This window comes from Marmota monax, unplaced genomic scaffold, assembly GCF_021218885.2.
Source record: "Marmota monax isolate L192 unplaced genomic scaffold, Marmota_monax_Labrador192_F-V1.1 WCK01_AAM20220418_F8-fsc00078, whole genome shotgun sequence".
NCBI classification, from domain to species: Eukaryota; Metazoa; Chordata; class Mammalia; order Rodentia; family Sciuridae; genus Marmota; species Marmota monax.
Window position 1 is genome coordinate 3,084,571 of NW_026694865.1, and position 19,926 is coordinate 3,104,496.

The 19,926-nt window shown below is 53.3% G+C and overlaps 1 protein-coding gene across 3 annotated transcripts in view; it reads right to left on the bottom strand.

The window, feature by feature from the left end:
* The window catches only part of Coro2b (coronin 2B), a 135,330-nt gene that overhangs the window by 68,971 nt on the left and 46,433 nt on the right, over positions 1 to 19,926 (bottom strand). For all 3 annotated transcript variants that reach the window (XM_046426647.2, XM_058573279.1, XM_058573280.1), the window contains exon 2: positions 1,104 to 1,304. In XM_046426647.2, coding sequence (XP_046282603.1) covers positions 1,104 to 1,304 — 201 coding nt within the window. The remainder of the gene's footprint in view (positions 1 to 1,103; positions 1,305 to 19,926) is intronic.

A 19,926-nucleotide genomic window follows, 5' to 3' on the forward strand; every position in this document is an offset into this window, starting at 1 on the left:
GTACACACACACACACACACACACAAACAGACCCAGCCAGGTTCCTGGAGCTGTGCTGTCCCAAGGTAGACAGAGAGCCGAGGCCATCTGTCCCAGGAGGGGAGGCAGACTACATCTCAGAAGCCCACCAGAAGAGCTGACAAGTTTCCCAAGAAAGTAACAAAACATCTTTAGCCTGGCATGTGGCTCACGAGCAGCTTTCCTGTCCTGTCCTACTTGAGGCCAAGGCAGATGCAGACAGGGGAGGCCTTAGGATCCCTGCTAGACCATCACAGGGAACAAGGGCAGAGGTCGAGAAACACCCAAGCCTGCGGCCAGCAAAGCGGCAGGACCCAGGCTCCCGCCTCCAAGCGCACTCATGCTCCAGGGACATCTCTGTGTATCAGGCCCTGTCCTCGGGATCCTCAGAGCTGCCTCCTCACTGGGAAAGAGGATCTGAGGCTTTTCTAGAACTTTGATACCCCACTGTGGGTAGGAGAGACTAAAAAAATCCATCCCCCGGCACCAGCCAGCAGAGGCAAGGCTTCCTTCCTTCCACAGGGGAGCGGTTTGGTGGGAGTGGGGATGAGTCAGGCCAGGAAGGGGCGCTCAGCCATAAACAAGCAGGACTGACAGAGAGCACTTTCCCTGAGTGACCTCCCACAGCCCCCCAGGGCCTCCGCCCAAATGGCTGCAACTTAAAAATTTCATGATCTAGGCTTTGCAGACTTAACCTGCTGTATCCACATCAACATCCACGGAAGGCAGAGGACCTTTAGCTGGCGGTGGAGATGAGGGAGAGGTACGCAATGGCCAGGCTCTTGGTGGAGGGCCATGATTTTTTAAAGAGTGGGATATTTTTGCAGATGCCCATGCACCTGTGGCTGGGTCTTCATCCGCTCCAGCTCCAAACCCAAAGGATGCCCAGGGAGCTGATCTGAGAGCCGGGCTGGTCTTGGAGACAGTGTTCCAGTCCCTCAGGAAGGGAACCCCGTGGACACCGAGGGCAGTGGCTTGTCCAAGTGCACACCTCTGGGAAAGTTCTGGAAAGAAATCTCAGGTCTCCTGGCTCCCCGGCCTGCACTTGTTCTGTTGTGTCTCATGAAAACCCTATGGCCACCTACCTGTTCCAGGGGGATGACAAGGAAGGAGCCACCTCCGGCGCTCTCGGTGACAATGGCCAGGAAGCGGGCATTGACGGCACAAAAGTGGTTGTCGTGCACATTCTTGGTGATGGGGATCCCATCGAAGCAGTGCTCCCGGTTGGCCACCTTCCCGTAGACGTTCCGGAACTTGGAGCTGCGGTACTGCGGACGCCAGGACATCTGTGAGGGGCCAGGAGAGATGAGGGTCAGGCAGGTCCCTGCTCTGTGAAGGGTCTGGGCTGGGCACCAGGGAGTTAGGGGTGCAGGAGGTGAGCAAGCCCTGGGGCCTGCGCTCAGGGAGTTGGGGGGCAGGGTAGAGCCTCCACCAATTCTGGGCCCACGATGTGCCAGCCCTGTGCCTACCAAAGTCCTGTGGGAGCAGAGACTGGCATGGGGCGTTCACACACTTCCTGCTTTAGGTTCCCATGCCCATCCCACCTTCCAGAAAGATGGTAGGGTTCTTTCATTACCAAGGACCATGCCAAGTGAGGGAGCAAACCAAGCACACGTGGACTGCCGCCCGCCTAGGGTCCAAATTCAGTATGGGAAGACAGGCGGGGGGCTGGGTGATCACAGAGATTGAAACAATGCTGATGGCCAGGGGTCAGGGGGGTGTTCATTTATGCACACCCCCCTGACCCCCTCCTCTTGTTAGAGCTTCTAGATTCTTTCTAAAGTTTCTAATCCACAAGGGCCTCCTCAGAAACCTCTTAGTCCTACATGTCATCAACATTGCCATCATTACCATTATCATCATCATCAGGCACAGAGAGGTTAAGTGACTGTCCAAGGCCACAGAGCAGAGTAGAGGCCTAAACATAGGTTTCTCCTATGCAGGACTACCTTTTGGAGCAAGATTCTTAATGTGAGGCCCAAGAATCACTGTATCAAACTCACTCGGGGTGGAGGAGATCTCTGAGCCTCCCACGCCACCTACTACAAACACAAACTCCTCGGTCCCAGTGCAGGCCTGCAGAATCCAATATTTTATAGATGGGGCCCAGAAATCAGCACTTGGATCCGTTTTCCTTGCCCTCCCCACTCTCCCCCAGCAAGACAGACACACACACTGAAATTCCCCAGGGGAGGAAAAACAAAAGGGAACACCCCCACAGGACCAGGAAGCCAACTCTGGGAATTTGCCTTTTGCACTTGGTTTAAGCAAAGCCAGGAGCTGGGCCACAAGGGCCTCCGGGAGGAAGGGGAAGCTCAGAATCCAAGGGCAGTCCCAGGGAGGACTCCTCACTGCGGGCAAGCTGCTGTGGGCAAGCTGCTTCCCCAGCTCTCGGCCCCCTCCTCCCTGCCTCTCCACTTCCCCAGGGCCCTCATCCCAGCAGGCTGTCTCCCACTGTCCATGGCTCCCCACCTCCGGCCTTGGCTGCGCTGGACCCTCTCCCACCTCCTGCTCTCTCTGCTGGCCATATGAACGTGGCCATCTGAACAGTCATGCTGGAGAGCCCAGGACGGGGGCCTGTGGGCCACTGCTGCCCTGAGGCCTTCCCCTCTCTGGCAAACCCTTCCCCTCTCTGGTGTCCAGTTCCTGGGTGACATCATCCATTCCCAAAGTGGAATCCCAGGTGGTCCCTCAAGGTCCCTTCACATGGCACAGAGATGAAGTTTCTAATTTTAATAGTTGTGTGTTTATTTTCTTTTGCATTAAAATAAAACATAACATACATGCCAATTCCATGGTGTCACAGATACTATTGTTAATGAGATTTTTTTTATTATTATTTTTTTAAGTCCTTGACGGACCTTTATTTTATTCACTTATTTATTTGTGGTGCTGAGAATCGAGCCCAGTGCCTCCCACATATGAGGCAAGTGCTCGACCACTGAGCCACAACCCCAGCCCTATGAGGTTAATTTTTAAGAATCGATTCAAAGAAAAATGAAGTATGAAAAATATAGGATGGGTGGTTTGTGGATCTGGTAAAAGTTCAACGGGAGGGGAAAAAGCTGGGACTCACTCTGTCTCTTCCAGGTAGAACATTCTAGATTCCACAGTTCCCATGGAAGAGAGGTGTTGAGCTTGCTCCGACCAACCCCCAGCCCCTTGCTGGAGCCTTTTGCCCTGCAAAGCCTTTTCCTCCCCGTCTGCCCAGCCCAACCTCGGCCTTCAGGACCTGACTCAGATCGGACTCTGGCCCCCAGAGGCCTCCTCAGAGCCCAAGACAGTCAGGGCCTCTCCTGGGCTCCTGGCCCCAAGTTCTCCCTCCCTGCTCTGTGACGTCAGGAGGTGACACCAGGGTCTTCTCAGCAGAACTGAACTCTGGTTTGTGCTCTTTCTGGACAGTTAGTCCCTCTCTGGAGGGAGCCCACCCTAGTGAGGGACAACACCTCAGCTTCCACCAGAACACAAAGAGTCCAGGTGTGGCAGTTGGGGACTTTGACAAGTTCTCCTTTAGTCCAGCATAGCCACAGCTGGGCCCTGGGCAGCGGGCAAGTGGCCTCATTAGAGGCAGAGTGGCCCAGCTCTGTGCTCCTTCCTCCCACAGGGTCTCCAGAGGACTGTGAGGAAATCGTCACAGGCAAAGGACTGGGAGCCACCCGGAGCTGAGTTCAACTTCCATCTCTGCTACAGACTAGCTGTGCGACATGGGGAGGCTACTTAACCTCTCTGTGCCACCTCCATCTGCTCCTATATAAAGGAGGCTAATATCTGCACCACCTCTGAGGGCTTGGGAGGAGTCGATGCCAAGCTGCCACCATGTGCCCAGGACAGGGCACACTGACCTGATGGGATCTCCTGGGCTCTCCTGACAACACCCACATTTACCCTGATGCCCTGGGGGAGCCCTCAGCTGCCCTGTCCCTGTGTCTGTTATTGTGTCTGACATCACTCCTCCTCCTCCTCCTCTTCCTCCACTCTCCCTCTTCCTCTCCAACCCCTGCTCTCTCTCTGTCTCCCACTTCCTGCCCTTTTCCCTCCCTCCCACTGCCCCAGTTTAGCTGTGGCAGAGGCTCCTGGTGGGCACCTCATATGCTTCTTGATGATCCCTTGGCCAGTTCTGATGGTTGCCCCTGTGCCCAGCTGGTGCTTCTGAACTGGACCCTGTGTCATGGGAGACCTCAGTCCCCAGCCTGGGGGCTGCACTCTGCAGGCAATTCTTCCACTGAGCATGTCCTCCAGAATGGGCCTGGGAGGTTCTAGACAGAGGACGGCCTGCTTCCCGGGATGTTGGTGTGGGGGGTCTTTCCAGGGCTGGTTCACAGCACGTCCTGCTGGACTCTTGCCAGTGGCCGGTAGACTGAGAGCCATCTCACCTGGGCTTTGGGAGGGCCCTTCCTGACCCTCGGGCCACCTCATTGGGCCTGCAGGTGTAGTGCACATGCGCCCAGGCCAAGTGTTTACGGCAGAGCCCTGGACTGGAGCCTGCGGAGCCCAGGCTCTCCCACCAACTTCCAGCAAAGAGACCCTTTGCCTCCCGAGCACCAGCTGCTTCTCTCCCCCTCGCTCCCCCCAAGTCCCTTTCTTTCTTCTTTTGTGGAATTACTGGAAAGGAATTTGTATAAATCATGACTCCTGCCTCCTTATTACTGCTGCACGCATTTCCCACAGAGGAGGGCAATATCCTCCTCAATCCCAGCACCACTGTCACATCAAAGGAACTGAAAATCCCTCCGTGCCACCTAATATACAGTCCATATTCAAATTTCCCTCAAAATGTCTTTTGCAGCTATTTTATTTTGTGAATTCAACAAAAGTCCACGGAACCAGGCATGGTGGCACACGCCTGTGATCCCAGCGGCTCTGGAGGCTGAGGCATGTTCAAGGCCAGCCTCAGCAACTAAGGGAGGACCTAAGCAACTTGGCAAGACCCTGTCTCAAAATGAAAAACAAAAAGAGTATAGACTAAGGAACAGGATAGCTGGGTCTAATGGTGGTTCCATTCCAAGTTTTTAAATGAATCTCCATACTACTTTCCAGATTGGCTGCACCAATTTGCAGTCCTACCAGCAATGTATGAGTGTACCTTTCCTCCCACATTCTTGTGAACACTTATTGTTTTTTATATTTTTTATAACTGCCATTCTGACAGTGATGCAGCTACATCAATGTTCATAGCAGCTCAATTCACAATAGCCAAACTGTGGAGCCAACCTAGATGCCCTTCAGTAGATGAATGGATAAATAAACTGTGGTATACATACACAATGGAACATTACTCAGCAATACAAGAGCATAAAATGATGGCATTTGCAGGAAAATGGATAGAGTTGGAGAATGTCATGCTAAGTGAAGATAGCCAATCCCAAACAAATCAAAGGCTGAATGTTTTCTCTGATAAGTAGATGCTAATCCATAATGGGGGGCAGACATGGGATGAGTGGAGGAACTCTGGATTAGGCAAAGAGGAGGGAGGGGAGGGGAGCAGGGCATGGGGGCAGGAAAGATGGTGGAATGAGATGGACATCATTACCCTAGGTGCATGTATGACTGCACATATGGAGTGATGCTACTTTGTGTACAACCAGAGAAGTAAAAAATTGTGCTCCATTTGTGTACAATGAATCGAAGAACAATCTGCTGTCATTTATAACTGATTAGAACAAATAAATAAAATTTTAAAAAAGGGCTGGGGAAGTGGCTCTGTGGTGAAGTGCCGGGTTCCATCCCTGGTACCAAACAACAATAAGAAAAGGGCATGGGCTGTGTTTGGTTGTGACCTTGCCTTTGCCTCTTTAATCTAGAACACTCACATCCCCTGGTTTTTTAAGTGTCGTTGACTGTTTCAGGACACCAGGTCAGCGTTGCATAAAAATGTCCCAGCAATTTGTCACATGTTGCCTCATGGCATCCTCAAAGTTGTTCCTTCACCCACTGTAAACTTGTGTCCCCACTGTCTCCGGACTATATAGCAGGTAAGAAAAGAGAAGAGGGAAGGGATGGGGGACGGCAGGGGAGGAGAGGACAGGCCACAGGGGAGGTGTGAGCAGGTAGTACCTGGCTGGGGCCAGCGAGGGGCCAGCTGGCCAGTGCCAAAGGTTTATTCTGGAGGGTGCAGGCCAGAGGCTGAAGGCCTGGCAGTTGGCTTAGGCCCAGCACGCACTGCGGAGGTCTGCACTTTACACACACACACACACACACACTCACCCGCCCCCATTCCTAAGGGGCTGAGCTCACTCTGAGATCAGAGGCCTGGGTGTGCAGGCAGCAGGCAGAGGAGCCTCCTCCCTGTGCTGGGGAGGCGGCAGCCACGCAGGGCTGCAGCTGGAGCAGCTACGGGGCCTCAAAGGGAAATCATGGGGCAGTGAAGAAGGGATCTGAGAATGGGCCCTTCGCCTCTGATGCCCAAAGCCAGATCCCGGGGTCCCGGCTAGTTCCAGTGAGGGCAAGCCATCACTCTCTTCCGATCCCTGGGAGGGGACTTTCAAGATTTAAGGGGATGACCTCTGGTCAAGGGCAATGGGGAACAGTGGCTGGGACTAGTTGGCCTCTCCTCCACTTTATTAAAGCCTTGGTATCATAGCAGACAGGAGCTTCCGGGTCATCCTGGTCCTTCTTTAATAACCCTCCCTCAATTGGGCTGCTGTGACCCTGAGTGACAATGGCTCTCCCAAGGCAGTTGCCACCTCCTCCAGGGCGTCCCACAGAGATGATTAATGCCTTAGGTCTGTAGGCTTCCTCTCTCCAGTTACTAGCTGTCAGTTCCCAGCTCATCCAACTTTTGGCCCCTGCAAGTCCCAGCCCACCCCATGCCTGGCCCAGGGCTCCCTGAGGAGGGGACTCTGTGATGCTGGGGGGAGGGGAAGATCTCTCAGCTTAGTGGGAAGGCAAGAGCCAAGGCCAGGCCCAGGAGGCTCCCCTTCTGGGACTGCAGCCAGAACTGGGCCTTCAGCCTGCTGAGGTTCTGAGTTCTGCTATCCGGCAGGATGGGCGTCTGGCCACTGCCCTCCTGCCAGGACCTGCTCCTCTGGGTTCTTGCTTCAGACATGAAGCCCTGGCTTCTCTGGGCTCCTCGTTACCAGGATGTCAGGGCCTCTAAACCAGTGTTGCTCTTGGGCTGGGGACTAGTGAGTCCTGTGCTGCTGGTAGCATATACCAGCAAGGGACCAGGAATCCACAGAACCACCCCAAAGTTTGGCCATGACCCACCTACACCCTAGTTCTCTCTGAGACCACCTTGCTCAGCCCTCCAGCTGTTCAGTGGGCAGAGCTGGGCAGATACTGCCATCCCATTTACAATCTATGGTATACAAGTGACGAATTAGAGCTCAGAGAGGTTTGCCCCAAATCACAGGTGGGCAAAGTGGCAGAGCCAGCATGTCAGCCAAGAGCTTCTCTTAGTCTCCTTCTTTCCAGTAACATATGCATCTTGTCCTTTTTCAGCCTCTCCATCCAATCTCTTTCCCTCTCTACTTGCTCCATAAATGTAAAGTACTACACAAATGTATAAAGAGATCATAGTAGTCAGGGTTTGTAGAGTTAGAAAAAAGTCCAATAGATTCTACCTCATCTCTGCTACTTGTTAGCTCTGAGACTTTAGACTAATTACTCAACCTCTCTGAGTATGTGTCTCCTTATCGATAAAATGAAAATAAGTCACCCTGCTCACTGGATACAATGAAACAACCAAATGCAAGGTCCTGGCAAGGTGTCTGGCACAGGATGGGTGCTTTCCAAACACTAGTTCTACCCTCTTCCCTTCTCCTGTAAGGGAGGGGCTCTGACCTCAGGAAACCCGGTGTTTACCTGGTGAGGCCAGACTCTGCCAGGAGGAAGAGGAGGAGGCTGGACTAGGCTGGCCCAAGGTCAGGAAGAGGCAGAGAAAGGCTCTGGCCTCCAGATGTTCATATCTGTTGGGCCTGCTCCCTGGCAGCCTCCCCTGGGCCCAGGACCATACTGGTCTCCCTCTGAGAGGGGAAGGCCTGGAAGGAAAACGCTCTCATTTCGCAGATGAGTGGCCCTTAAAGCCTCTCAAGAAATGGAAGCTGGCCCCCTTCCTCTGAGATAATCACTGTGTACACCCCACATGGAAGCAAATTGTATCCTGTCCTTGGCTCTCAAAAATGATTTATTGTGGCCAGCGGGTGCATTTTCTTGATGACGATGATGAAAATTTAGTTCTTTAACTGGAACACAAAAATTTGTCTGGTGGCTTTGTTTTTTCCCTGTCTTTGGCTCAGGTGGGGCAAGCTCAGGGCTCCATCCATAGCAAAGGGCCGGGAGGAAGCCCCACGGGCCGCTTGATCTGCCAGGGTGGCTGCCGGGCACTTGTTCCCACAGGCAGCCCATCCAGAAAGAGTGGCATTTTTCTGTGGTTTGGTCACTGCTGTGTCACCTGGGACAAGTCACCTTCCTTCTCCAGCTCAGGGCCATCATCTGTGAAACGTGAAAATCAAGGCACCAGGGTCCTGGAAACGGTAGGAGGTGGAGCACTGAGCCCAGGGACGGAGGGGTGAACGGAAGGCGCTGTCATGCACGGCTCCATCTCTGTCACCCACAGCTCCATCTCCGTCACCCACGGCTCCATCTCCGTCACCCATGGCTCCATCTCTGTCACCCATGGCATTCTGGGGCCATGGATGAGAGCTGCTTACCTGGTCCTCCTCCATCTGAGTCTGCTCTGCTTTCCCGAGTCCAGGAAGATTGGACACATAGGAGGGACACAGGGAAACGTGGAGGAAACACAGGGTACTAAGATGCATGCCAGGCTGAACTCGTCCCCAAGGGGACGCTAAGCTTCAACTTCCTTCTCTGTGAAATGAAGAAGTGAGAACCTATTGTGTTTTTTGGCTTCTCACTGACTTCCAGGATTTTTGAGGAGACGCTATGGCTGTTCAAGAAATTCCCAGCAGAGAAGCCGGACCACACATCTTCCTGGAGTGCTCTGAGATCAGTGTACGGCACTTGGCCTTGGGGGGGTCAGGGCGCGCTGGGAGCGGCTGCCTGGATTCTCTGCCCCCTACAGCACAGCCGATGGCAGCAGGCTGCAGGGCACAGGGCAGAGTCAAAGACCCCAGCCCACCTCCAGCTGGGCACTGCAGTGGCGCAGAGGGTAGGCTCTGCTGCCAGGTGACCCTTATCTGAATCTAGACTCCACATCCCCCTGGTAGAGTCCCCAGACCTCTCTGAGGCAGCACCCTTGTCTATAATATGATGCTCTTCTCCACGGTGTGTGTATGTATGTGTGTGTGTGTGTGTGTGTGTGTGTGGTGCTGGGGATTGAACCCAGGGCCTTGTGCATGTGAGGCAAGCTCTCTACCACCTGAGCGATATCCCGTCCCCCCATGATGCACCACGTTCTTAACTCTCATCCTTCAGGTCTCAGTCACCTCCCCACCACCCTGAGTAAGCACAGGCCACCAGGGATTTCTGTCTCTTGTTCACGGCTGGCTCCACAATGCCTAAAATAGAGCCTGTGCACAGTGAACGCTCGAAGAATGTACAGGCCAGTGAATGTTGAGGTGGGTGGGTGGCCCAGGGGGTGTTTTTTTCTCCTATAAGGGAGTATATGCTCCCACCATGAGCATTTCAAGGAATCACGTGATGTCCCTGAATGAGTAGTTGATCTAAACAGTAATGGTAATAAGAAAAAGAGGGAGAGGCCCTTCAGACAGACAGATAATGAGAGGCTGCACCAATGGGGTGGGGTTTGCTACCTCCCTCAGCATGGCATCTGCCAGACCCCTGGCCCAGTCACTCCCAAAGCTGCCCATGCACCCACATCATCTGAGGAGCGTGCCAGGAAGGCACAAATCAGTGGACACCAACGTTGGAGAATGCCTGCCCCCCCCCCACAGCCCATGTGCTGAGAGCAGGCTAAGCTGCATTGCCCCCTACAGCACCCCCTAGCCACAGGTGACCATTTCAATTCAGGTGAATTCCATTTCAATCAAATTAAAAATGAATTCCTTGGTTAGACGCACATTTCAAGTGCTTGACGGCCACAGGTGTGTAGCGGTTATCACAGTGGACAGATCCCAGAGCATGTCCATCATGCTCTGCCTGGGCCCCCCAGAGTCACCTCCTAGGAAAAAAGAACCAAACCACACCTCCACACCTGGCAGCTCCTGGATGGGACGAACAGGGACAAAGGAAGGCTGTGATATGGAGTCACCCCAGAAGACTCCTCTCCACCCCAACAAACATGCAATTCCTGACCAGGCCAGCTCGGCTACCAGCCCAGAGGGACTCTTCTCATTTCCTCCTTCTTCTCAGCCACGGATGGGGTGCCTCCCCTCTGCCCAGCCCCATTCTGCTGCCCTCAGGGGCCCAAGTCCAGGGGGCATGCGTATGCTGGGAGGCACCTTCTCAGCAGTCTGCGGATGGGAGGAGACAGATCCGTCCACCAAAGACGCTGGGTGCCCAGCGAGACAAGGCCAGCCAGACAAAATCTATTCCTGGACCAGGCTTCTGCCCTGAATCCTGTGGCCCTTGCTGCTCTGCTGCACTGGGCTGTACATGGGAGGAGAAGGCTTCGGGCCTCCTCGCCTCAGGCTCAGGAGGAGAGCTGCCCACCTCCCCCAAGGAGGCCTACGTGGGGAACCCAGGCCCTGGGTTCTGCGCTGGGCTCCTGGCTCGTCCAGCAGCCAAGGTACATTCGGTGCTTTCTGTGAGTGAAGCACTCCGCACTCATTCCATCCTGGAACTGGGTTTGTCCCGGGTCACCAGTGCAGGAGTGGGATTCCAGAGCTCAGCTTGGATCTGACACTGGAGTTTCATTTTCTTTGTCGGCTCCCTAGCTGCGCTGGGTGCCACGGAGGGCAGGGCCTGTGCTTCTTCCTATCTTCCCAGGGCTTCGCTTTGGGCTCTAAACTGTGCTGATAAATGTTTACTCGATGCACAAGAGAGTGAAGGGACAGGAGGGCAGGGAAAAGGGACAGTGACCAGCCTCCTCCCCTCAAAGCCTTCCAACACCCTAGGTGCTCCCCATCACAAGTCTTGTCCACCCCATACCTGCATCCCAGGACCTCCGACCTGGGCAGAGAGCTGGCGGGGGCAATGTCTGCCTCCCCCCCAGCCCCACTTCCCTATGTGGTCCTGACACTAAAAGGCTTTCAAGGAGCCAGAAACTGCCAGAACAGAAAAGGACGCACCTGCCTTGAAAATCCAGCCTCTCATAGGACAGACTGAGGCCCTGAGCAGGGAAGTGACTTCCCCAGGGTCACACAGCAAGACCACCTGGCAACCAGTCCGTACTGCAGGCCTCCTTTCCTGGGACCGTAGGAGCTGATGCTGCCCCCTTGCCTCTACAGGGGGCCCAGTGGAGGTGTCAGGGCAGACAGTAGCAGGGCAGGCTCATCCAGGGAACCCCCAACCCCTTCACTGGGGTTCTGAGCCCTGTGTTCCTCTTGCTGGGGGAGGGGCAATGGTGTTCAAAGCACAGGGCCCACAGATGGTTTCTATTTGCAGCCATGGAGCCTGGTGTGTGCCAGGCTCCTGACCTATTTTGAGGAACTGAGGGCCCCGCTGGCTCAGAGATGGCCTCCCACTCACACCCCCTTCACCCTCCGTCTGGCAGGAAATCAGATGAGTGGTTCAAGGCCAAAAGGGAAAACCTTTGAAAATGAGACTGGGTGGCCGGTCTGCAAGCTTGAACAACCTGGATAAGGAATCCTCAGATTGAGTCGCCTGCTTCAGAATCACCTGAGATGTTTGTGGAATGCAGGTTTCTAGGCCCCACCTCCAGCCTGCAGAGCGCAGTGTTTGGGAGTGGGCAGGGAGTGTGCATTGTAACCAAGCCCCCAGACAGGTCCTGGTTTGAGATCTTTGCTATTCTACCCATTGTCTATGGACTAAGCACCCACATCCCCCAGAGCTGCTTAGAAATGCAGAATCCCAGGCCCCGCCCTGACCTGGTCCCTCTATCAAGATCCCAGGTGAAGTGCATACCCTGCTCCAGTCCAGCGCTTCTCCAGCTCATGTACACCCGCCTCCTCCAGCAGTCCTAGTCCTGTTAGAACACAGGTAGCTGGGCCCCACCTGCAGCTTGCGGATGCAGGCATCTGGGGTGGGGCCTGAGAATTCGCATCCCAAACACTGTGTTCTGCAACAGAAGCCACTGGCCCCAGAACCAGACTCTGGTCCCTGAGCTGCGGGGTGAGGAACCCTGTGCCTCTGAACCTTTAGCCCTGCAGCCTTGAAGATGCCCCTAACTTCTCTGAGTCTCAGTTTCTCCACCTGTAAAATAGACATGAGTCATGCTTTATTCTTAGGATAGTTTGAGGATCCAGTGAAATAATTAATCATTTGTGTGAAAGAGCTTCCTGAGTGGTCACTACCCCATAAAAATCTGTACATAAATTTATTTGTATCTTTTAGTGTGTTCTAGGTGATTCCATCAGCCTGGACACCCACCCAGAGTACAAGTGCTGATCCACAACACTGCCTTACATTGCCATGCACATGACTGCACCCAGTAGGTGCTCAATAAGGGCTGTGATTCAACCCAGTCTCTTGTTCTCAGTCCAATTTTCTTTCTACTCTAGTCCCTATTTCTCACACCCTCTTCCCTGGCCCCCAGTCTCTTGGTAATGAGGTTAAGCAAGTTTTTTAAAAAGGCTGTGTCAGAGTCAAAGGCTGAGCTGGGGAAAGGCCAGATCCCAGCTGGTGCCACCACCTCCAAAGGGTTGCCAGCTGTGAAATGCCCTCCTGACTCTCAGCATGATTTGGGATCCCACGCTCAGAGAGCCCCCAATGCCCAGGTCATTCCCCTGAGGGATGTCATCGCAAGCCAGGGCACAGCAGGGTTATGTGTTCACCATCATGCAGACCTAGCCAGGGTGGACGCTGCTATGTTAAGTGTGCGTACTGAGGAAGGGGACATCTGAGATGCCGGGGTAGAGTCCCTGGGCCTCCCTCTGGGAAGGTTGCTGACTCCCTCTGGCCCTCAGATTCTGCAGAGAGGTCCTTCTATTTGTTGCTCCTTGTAGCCAAGGGACCTTCAAGCTGCTGTCTCTCAAAGATCTTGGCTTCCCTTGGCTGCTACGCTGTCCCTGTGGTAATATAGTTTAGGCCTCCCTTTGCCCTTCCCAAGAGATAAGAGGTCTAAATTACCAAGGGGACAGGGAGGTGGGGGGATGGGCAAGGAAGAGAAGGCTGGGTTGCTGACTGAGTCCTTTCGTCTCTGTTGAAGAAATGAGGAAGCCTATCGATCAGTGCCCCAAAATAAGAAAGGAAAAGTTGAAATTCTTTATGTAACTGTCACTTTGGGTATAAAAGAGGGCAGCACATTGACTTCCCTGCAGAGCAGCCGATGCCAGGCCACAGGCGCAGAGCTTATTTGGAGATAAACTCTTTGTATCGTCATCCCCTTCTGTCCTCCAGGGGCTCTCGTAGGAGGAACAATTTCCTCCTGGACTTTAGAGACAATTCAAGGGGCCTCACCAGCTGAGGGCCTAGAAACTAGAGCAGGAACTTTTTGATTAAACTTCACGTTACTGAGGAAATAAAAGGGTTTTTGTTTGAACACCCCTCTGACGACTGTCTCTTGACGCTCTCCATTTGGCACTGTCTGCCTTACAAAAAGGATCTGCGAGTCCCTGTAGGTCCCAGCAAAGAAAGGGGCTCTTCCTGGATCTTCAGCCATCAAGTCCCCTGCACATCCTCTGCTCCCAAAACTCACAAGGGACACAACTCCCTTCTAGTGGCTGCATGGGGTCCTGCCGTGCTCCTCCAGCCTGAGCCCTGCTCAGGAGGAGCGACCCGGCCCTGCTCTCCAAGGTGACAGCAAACTAGCCCTCTCCCCAGGAGGAAGGTCCACTTGTGAGAGACCGAGCAAGTTAACGGGAAGAGGCTGGAGCCACCCTATGGGAAGGGGCCAGGAGGAGGGGGTCAGGGAGGGTCATAAAGGGCCTGACTTGTTTTACTGTGCTTTGCTCTTTTGCATTTACTAACTGCGACCTTCTCTCTAAATAGCATCCATTTACCCAGAAAAGGTTAGGACTACTAAAGTCGGATTCAAAACAATTCAGGTTCTGACATCTTTTACAGCAACACAACAGTCTTAGGAGCCAGGCATGTTAAGAAAAGGCTTTTTTTCTCAATTAGGTGTCCCTGTGTGAATTGATGAGGACTCCCACCTGGACAACACCATCCTGCAGGAGTCCTGGTCAGGCACCAGGGCCAGGGAAGGCCACCCAGTACAGCCTGAAGGACTGAGAAGCAGAGACAGGGAAGTGAGGGTCCTTCCAAAGATGTGCCTGGATTCTCTGTAGTTTGAGCCAGAATCTAAAGGGAAGGGAGGCTGTGAAGGTTGAAGGTGGTCTGAGAATATAGGAGTCTCTCTCTAACTTCCTGGTTGGGATTCTGGAAGGAAAGAGGACACTGCTCTGAACAGTGGGCCAAAGAAAAGATGGCTCTTCCAGTGAGGATGCCAAGGGGCGTGGCCAGGGAGGGGCGTGATCAGAGGAGTGTGTCTAGACGGGGGCGTGGTCAGACGGGGCGTGGTCAGACGGGGCGTGGCCAGACGGGGGCGTGGAGCACACTCCAGAGCCTGCTTCAGCTCCTGCCTGCTGGGGAGGACACGGCACACACCCCTGAGGAAGGGCCTGGAAGGTCTGAGCGATGCAGTTGCCTCCTGAGTGACAGGCGACTGCATCAGAGGCTGTTGGGGAGCCAGTCTGGTACTGGGGCAAGATGGCGAGTGAGACTTGGATTCATAACTTGCAAGACTGGCCATGGCCCAACTAGGTATGGAATCCATCAACAGGGCCAAGAAAAACACGGACCATGAGTTTGTTAGTTGCACATGCCCAGAGAATGCTCTGAGATAGGACCCACCAGACACACCTCTGTACATGTCAGCCAGAACATTTAGAACCAGTGCAGAGCCAGGGTCCCTTTCCCCTGCAACACTAGAGGCCACATCAGCCAGGTCGTCTATACCCCAGATTCCAGAGAAGGAGCTCTGAAAGATGAGGCTTTGGGACTCATTCTAGCAGAAGCCAAATCACCCCAAAGAGACCGAGCTTTGATGTCATAATTGTGGAATCAGACCTGCCAGCTGGGGCTCTGGAATGAGAGCCATCAGGTCTGTACCTTCTCTGCACATCCAAGTTGTGAGGGCTGCCAGGTAAGGCCGTGAAGGCAGTGCACTGCAGAGACAGACCAGGTAAGAGGCACCCCTGGAGTCACGCAGCCTGGGAGCACAGGTGCAGGGGGCAGGGTGAGGGCATCATCATCATCCCAGAGGCCTGGCTTGAGCAGACAAGATAACCAGGGGGTTGGGCACTTTCTATCTCTGAAACATTATTTCAGGCTTCTGGGGCTCAGGGGACCTGGCTGCCTGTCATTCTCAGGCCATCCATTACTAAAGATCAACAGAAAGTATGCTCCTAGCAATATCTGAGAGCCCACCCCAGTGATGTTGAGGGACATGTGGGGCCTTCCCTGGCAGCCACCCCAAGCCATTCCAGTAGCTTGTCTCTACTGGCCCATGAAGTGTCTCATTCCTGGCAGTTTAAGGGGCAGGCTCTCCTTGCCCAGGTGTGGGAGCACTTTCTTCTATGCGGTTGCTGGTGTTAATAGAGGTTAATGAATGGGTCCCCTGGGTCTCTGACCATCCCGTGCCTGAGACCTACCCTCCCTGAGCCCCTGCAGTATTGCCTGGCTGCAGGCTGCAGCCGGCACGTGGTGTACACTGCCTGGTCTGATTGGTACTCTTCACATGAGCAGGGCTTAGCTTCTCTAGCAGTCTGTAAGCTGGATCCATCTGTCAGTTTCGAGAATAGCAAAGAGCAGGGGATCTAAAGCCAAAACCATTTACTAACTAGGTACACACCGTACAAACCTTTCAGAGCTGGGTTCTCATCTATAAAGATGGGGTATAACAGAGCCCACTGCTCAGGGCATTTCCATCCTCTTGGTGTCCCTTAGGGTGCCCTGCACAGGCAGACAGTCCAGAACCAAGTGACTGACTTTTGGGGAGGTGAGAAGTCACGCACAGCTTCAGAACTCTGTCATCTAGGTGTTCTTTGGGAGCAGTGGGACAAACTCCTGGAGAAGGGAGGTGTGCCAGGTGCTTTTGACTGGCCCCAGAGCAGCCATCCCCACTTCTGCCTGCCCATCTCTGCCACAGGAGGGGTACTCACTGTGCCAACATCCCTCACTTTTAGAAAAGGTTCCATGACCCAGGGTTGGCCAGTGAGACATAAGAGGAAATCTGCTGAGGTAGGGGTGCTTCTGGGAAAGATTTTTCTTTTTTCTTCTTAAAGAAAAGAGATGAACACGAGAAAAATTCTTTCTTGGCACATTATCTAATGCACAGCTTTCTGTCTTTGCTTGTATTTGAGGATAGAAAGTCTGGAGCTGTGGCAGCTTTCTTGAAGCCGGGAAGTAACAAGCCCCAAATCAAAAAGCCAACATGATGAGAGGGCAGACCAAAAGGATGGAAAAATCATGGGTCTTTGAGGACACTGTTAAACCACCACACCAAACCCAGGACCCCTTTCCTCCAAATGGTTATGGTTCAATAAACCATAAATATTCCCAGAGCTTGAGTCATTCTTGTTTGGCTTCTTTGTTGTTGTTACTTGCATCCAAAAGCATCCTAACTGATAGAAATAAAGAAGAAAGGGAAGAGGGTGGCAGATGGCTAAGTCCTTGGACATAGCCTGTGATGGGTACCCATGAGATCTCTCTGCTTTCACAGTCAAGAAACTAGAGAGAATGTGGAGGCCCTAGGACCACACAGCCCAGCCCCAGGCCTAGCAGACCTACCCTGCAGGGGTGAACAAAACCAAGGGCCTCTGTTTCCCTTCCAGGTTTTCTCTTATCCCTCAGAAGAGTCCTCAGGCTGGGCTGCTGCAGGGGCCCATGCAGCTGGGAAAGTCGCACAGCTCAGGGGATAATGATGACCAGGGAGGGGAAAGCAACAATCAGATGTGCCCAGCCCGTGGGTGCCCAGCCACCCTCCCTGCACCTCCTAGTGCAGCAACATTGCTGAACCTTAAAAGATTTCCCCCTTTTCCCTTTATTCTACTGAAAGCTGTCATTATTACAGAACCCATGAGCAAGAGGGTGGAGGTGGAAATGTGGTTGTGTAGGCAAAATACCTGGCACAGCGCCTGGTGGGCACTGAGCAAACCCCACCACCCTCCTTCCCTTTCATCACAATGGCAACGCCCGGGAACGGAGCAGGGCCATCGGGCAACTCTTAAGGGCGGCGGTGCCTCTGGCAGGGTGGCACCTGTCTTCTTTGCATTCCTGGTTTGAGACACGCTCTTGCTCCCGGGTGCTCTGCCCTCACAAGGTCTGCTCAGGTCTGCAGGAGGGCACGTGCCACATGCGGAGGTTCAGGAGCCCAATCTCCTGGCTCCGCAGGGTGGGGCCCCTGGTCGCGGGGTCAGGGTTCTCAATTCGCTTCTTCCTCTGCCTCCTCTGCATCCTCCTGGTCTGAGCCTCTGTGGGGTTGACCCTTCCTCTGGTCCCCTGTCCATTTTGTAAGCCCACTAACAAGCGCAGAGAGTTGTCCTGCTCAGTTTTTCCACGCACAGCATTTCATCCCTGGCCTGGTCCCAGGCTGTGCTCTTTGCTTCAGGACCTCCTGGTCACTATGGAAACCAAGTATGTAGTTGTCCAAGTGCCAAACCCTTGGCGTTGCCTGCCTCTGCAGACTCACCTCTGCAAATAAAGTCTCTCCGCTCACCCTTCCGTGGAGTCAGGACCACCCCATTCTTTAGGGCACTTTTGTGAGAACAGAAAAAGAGCCACTTCCTCTGGCAGCTGCAGGCCATGGCCTACAGCTCAGTGAGTGGAACATGGATTTCAGCCCTTACCTGCTCCCCTGTCCGGTGGCCCTGGTGCAGCACACAACTTGCACAACCGTACTTAGCAGACCTACGTGGAGTCTTTCCATTTACCCTCCTGTGTTTCTGACTGAGGAGCTTTTCTCAGGCATTGACTACTCCAGAGCTTCCAAGGTGGAGCAGCCCAGCTTGGGAGCAGCTATCTAAGCAGACATCACAAGGGAAATTCCAAGACCCCCTCAGAGGTCCCCTGAGGCTTCCCCAGCATCTCCTTGCTGCTCTCATCTCTGGGCTCTTTGCTGTTAACACTGGGTCCAGTCAGAACATCTCTGCTGTCCACTCACAATTCATTCCCCACTGTCCCCAGAGCATGGCGGCCCCTCCCTCTCCCATTCACATCTTGCCCTTTTCCAGCCTCCCTATCCTCGGGCCTCTTCTCTCGGAGCCATGTCTCCTGGACCCAGCATCTCTCAGGTAAGGCTGGGGATGTACGGAGAGACCAAGGGACTGGGTGGCGTGGGGTGGGCAGGAGGAAGTGTGTGAACTCTGGAGGAGGATGGATGGACCCTGGTTAGCGACCTCTCTCGACCACTAGTCAGCTACTGTCCCGAGCAGGTTGCTTCACTTCTTGGGCCTCAGCTGTCTGTCCAATGAGGACAACAATGGTGTTCCCTCATTGCAGTGACATGGGGATCCAGGGAGAAATGCACGTAAAAGAATCGTAACATTACGTAACATCACATGGCTTAATCCAGTTGTTATGTCCTTCACTCTGTGATTTCTGTCTCCTTGTTGACGGTCCGGCCTGCAGCTTTCCCTTCCCTTTCCCTCCCCCTGCCCCCTCCGCATCCTAGGGTGGCCATGGGTGGAGACTTTTCACTTGGCTGAAGAGACCCAGCCCTTAAATTTGGCCCCTAAATTTTGCTGGACCAACCTGATAACAGTAGTCACAATTTAGTTGGCCTAGGCCCTCCTGCCTCTAGTGACCTATATAGGCATTGTTCTCGCCCGGGGCAAGCAGACTTTCTTGGACCCGTGGACCTCACCCGGGAGCACCCCTCCTTCCCAATAATGAGAAACTGATGTGACTCCATTTTTTAAAATAAATAAATAACAGCAGCTTCTACCTCAAGGCCTGTCCTAAGGAAGGGGGCGTGACACTTGTCCTTGGGAAAACCCACAGAGCACTCCTAGGCAGATAGCCACCCTGCTGAGTTGTTTGTCTGTAAATAACAGGAGAGATCTGCAGTGCTAGGTGTCCCTGACTCAGTCAGGCTAGGTAAGGACCCATAGCAACGCCACTAGCAACCTCCAATCAGCATGAAACAGGGAAAATACTTGGGATGCCAGATGACCCCCCAGTAGTTTATGGTGGTTGATAACATGTTGGGAAAGCATGTAGTTTAGAACGTACACCCCTCGTGGCCTAAACCAATCAGTTCAAAGGAATCCCCCTCTTGTACTAACCAATCACCCTTACCCAACTTGTTCCCGCCAGTGAATGTGCTAATCAATGTTAAAAGTTGTTGTTTGACTTTCTCGCAGTATGGAATGATTTGTTGTGTGATGCTGTGACGTTTAGAGTATCCCCCCAAACCTATAAAATCTCACTGGAAAAAGGACCAGGACTCACTCCCTGGGACCACTGCGTTGGGAATGGTTGTGAGTCCAGGCTCGAGCTTGGAATAAAGATTCTTGTGTGATTGCATCGGATTCGGCTCCTGGAGGTCTATTGGGGTCCCACAAATCTGGCATTACAATAAAACTCCTTTTGGTGCCTTACTCCTGTTCCATGGTTCCTGGCCTCCTGCACCCTGTTCTGCTTTACATGGATAAAATGAATAACGCAATATGTTGCAAGTTTCAATGTATTTGATACTTACTGTTGTACTTGCTACATATCAGGTACTAGGCTAAGCACTTTGCCAATGTTGACTGACTACATCTTCATAGCAACCTGGTGAAGTAGGTGCCATTACCTTTCCCTTATTATAGGTAAAGAAACTGAGGCACAGATTGCTACCAGGGAAAAACTTAAATAAACACTTGCTCTTCACTGACTTGCAAATCACAGACTTTGGAGGTCACACAGGCTGTCACATAGCCA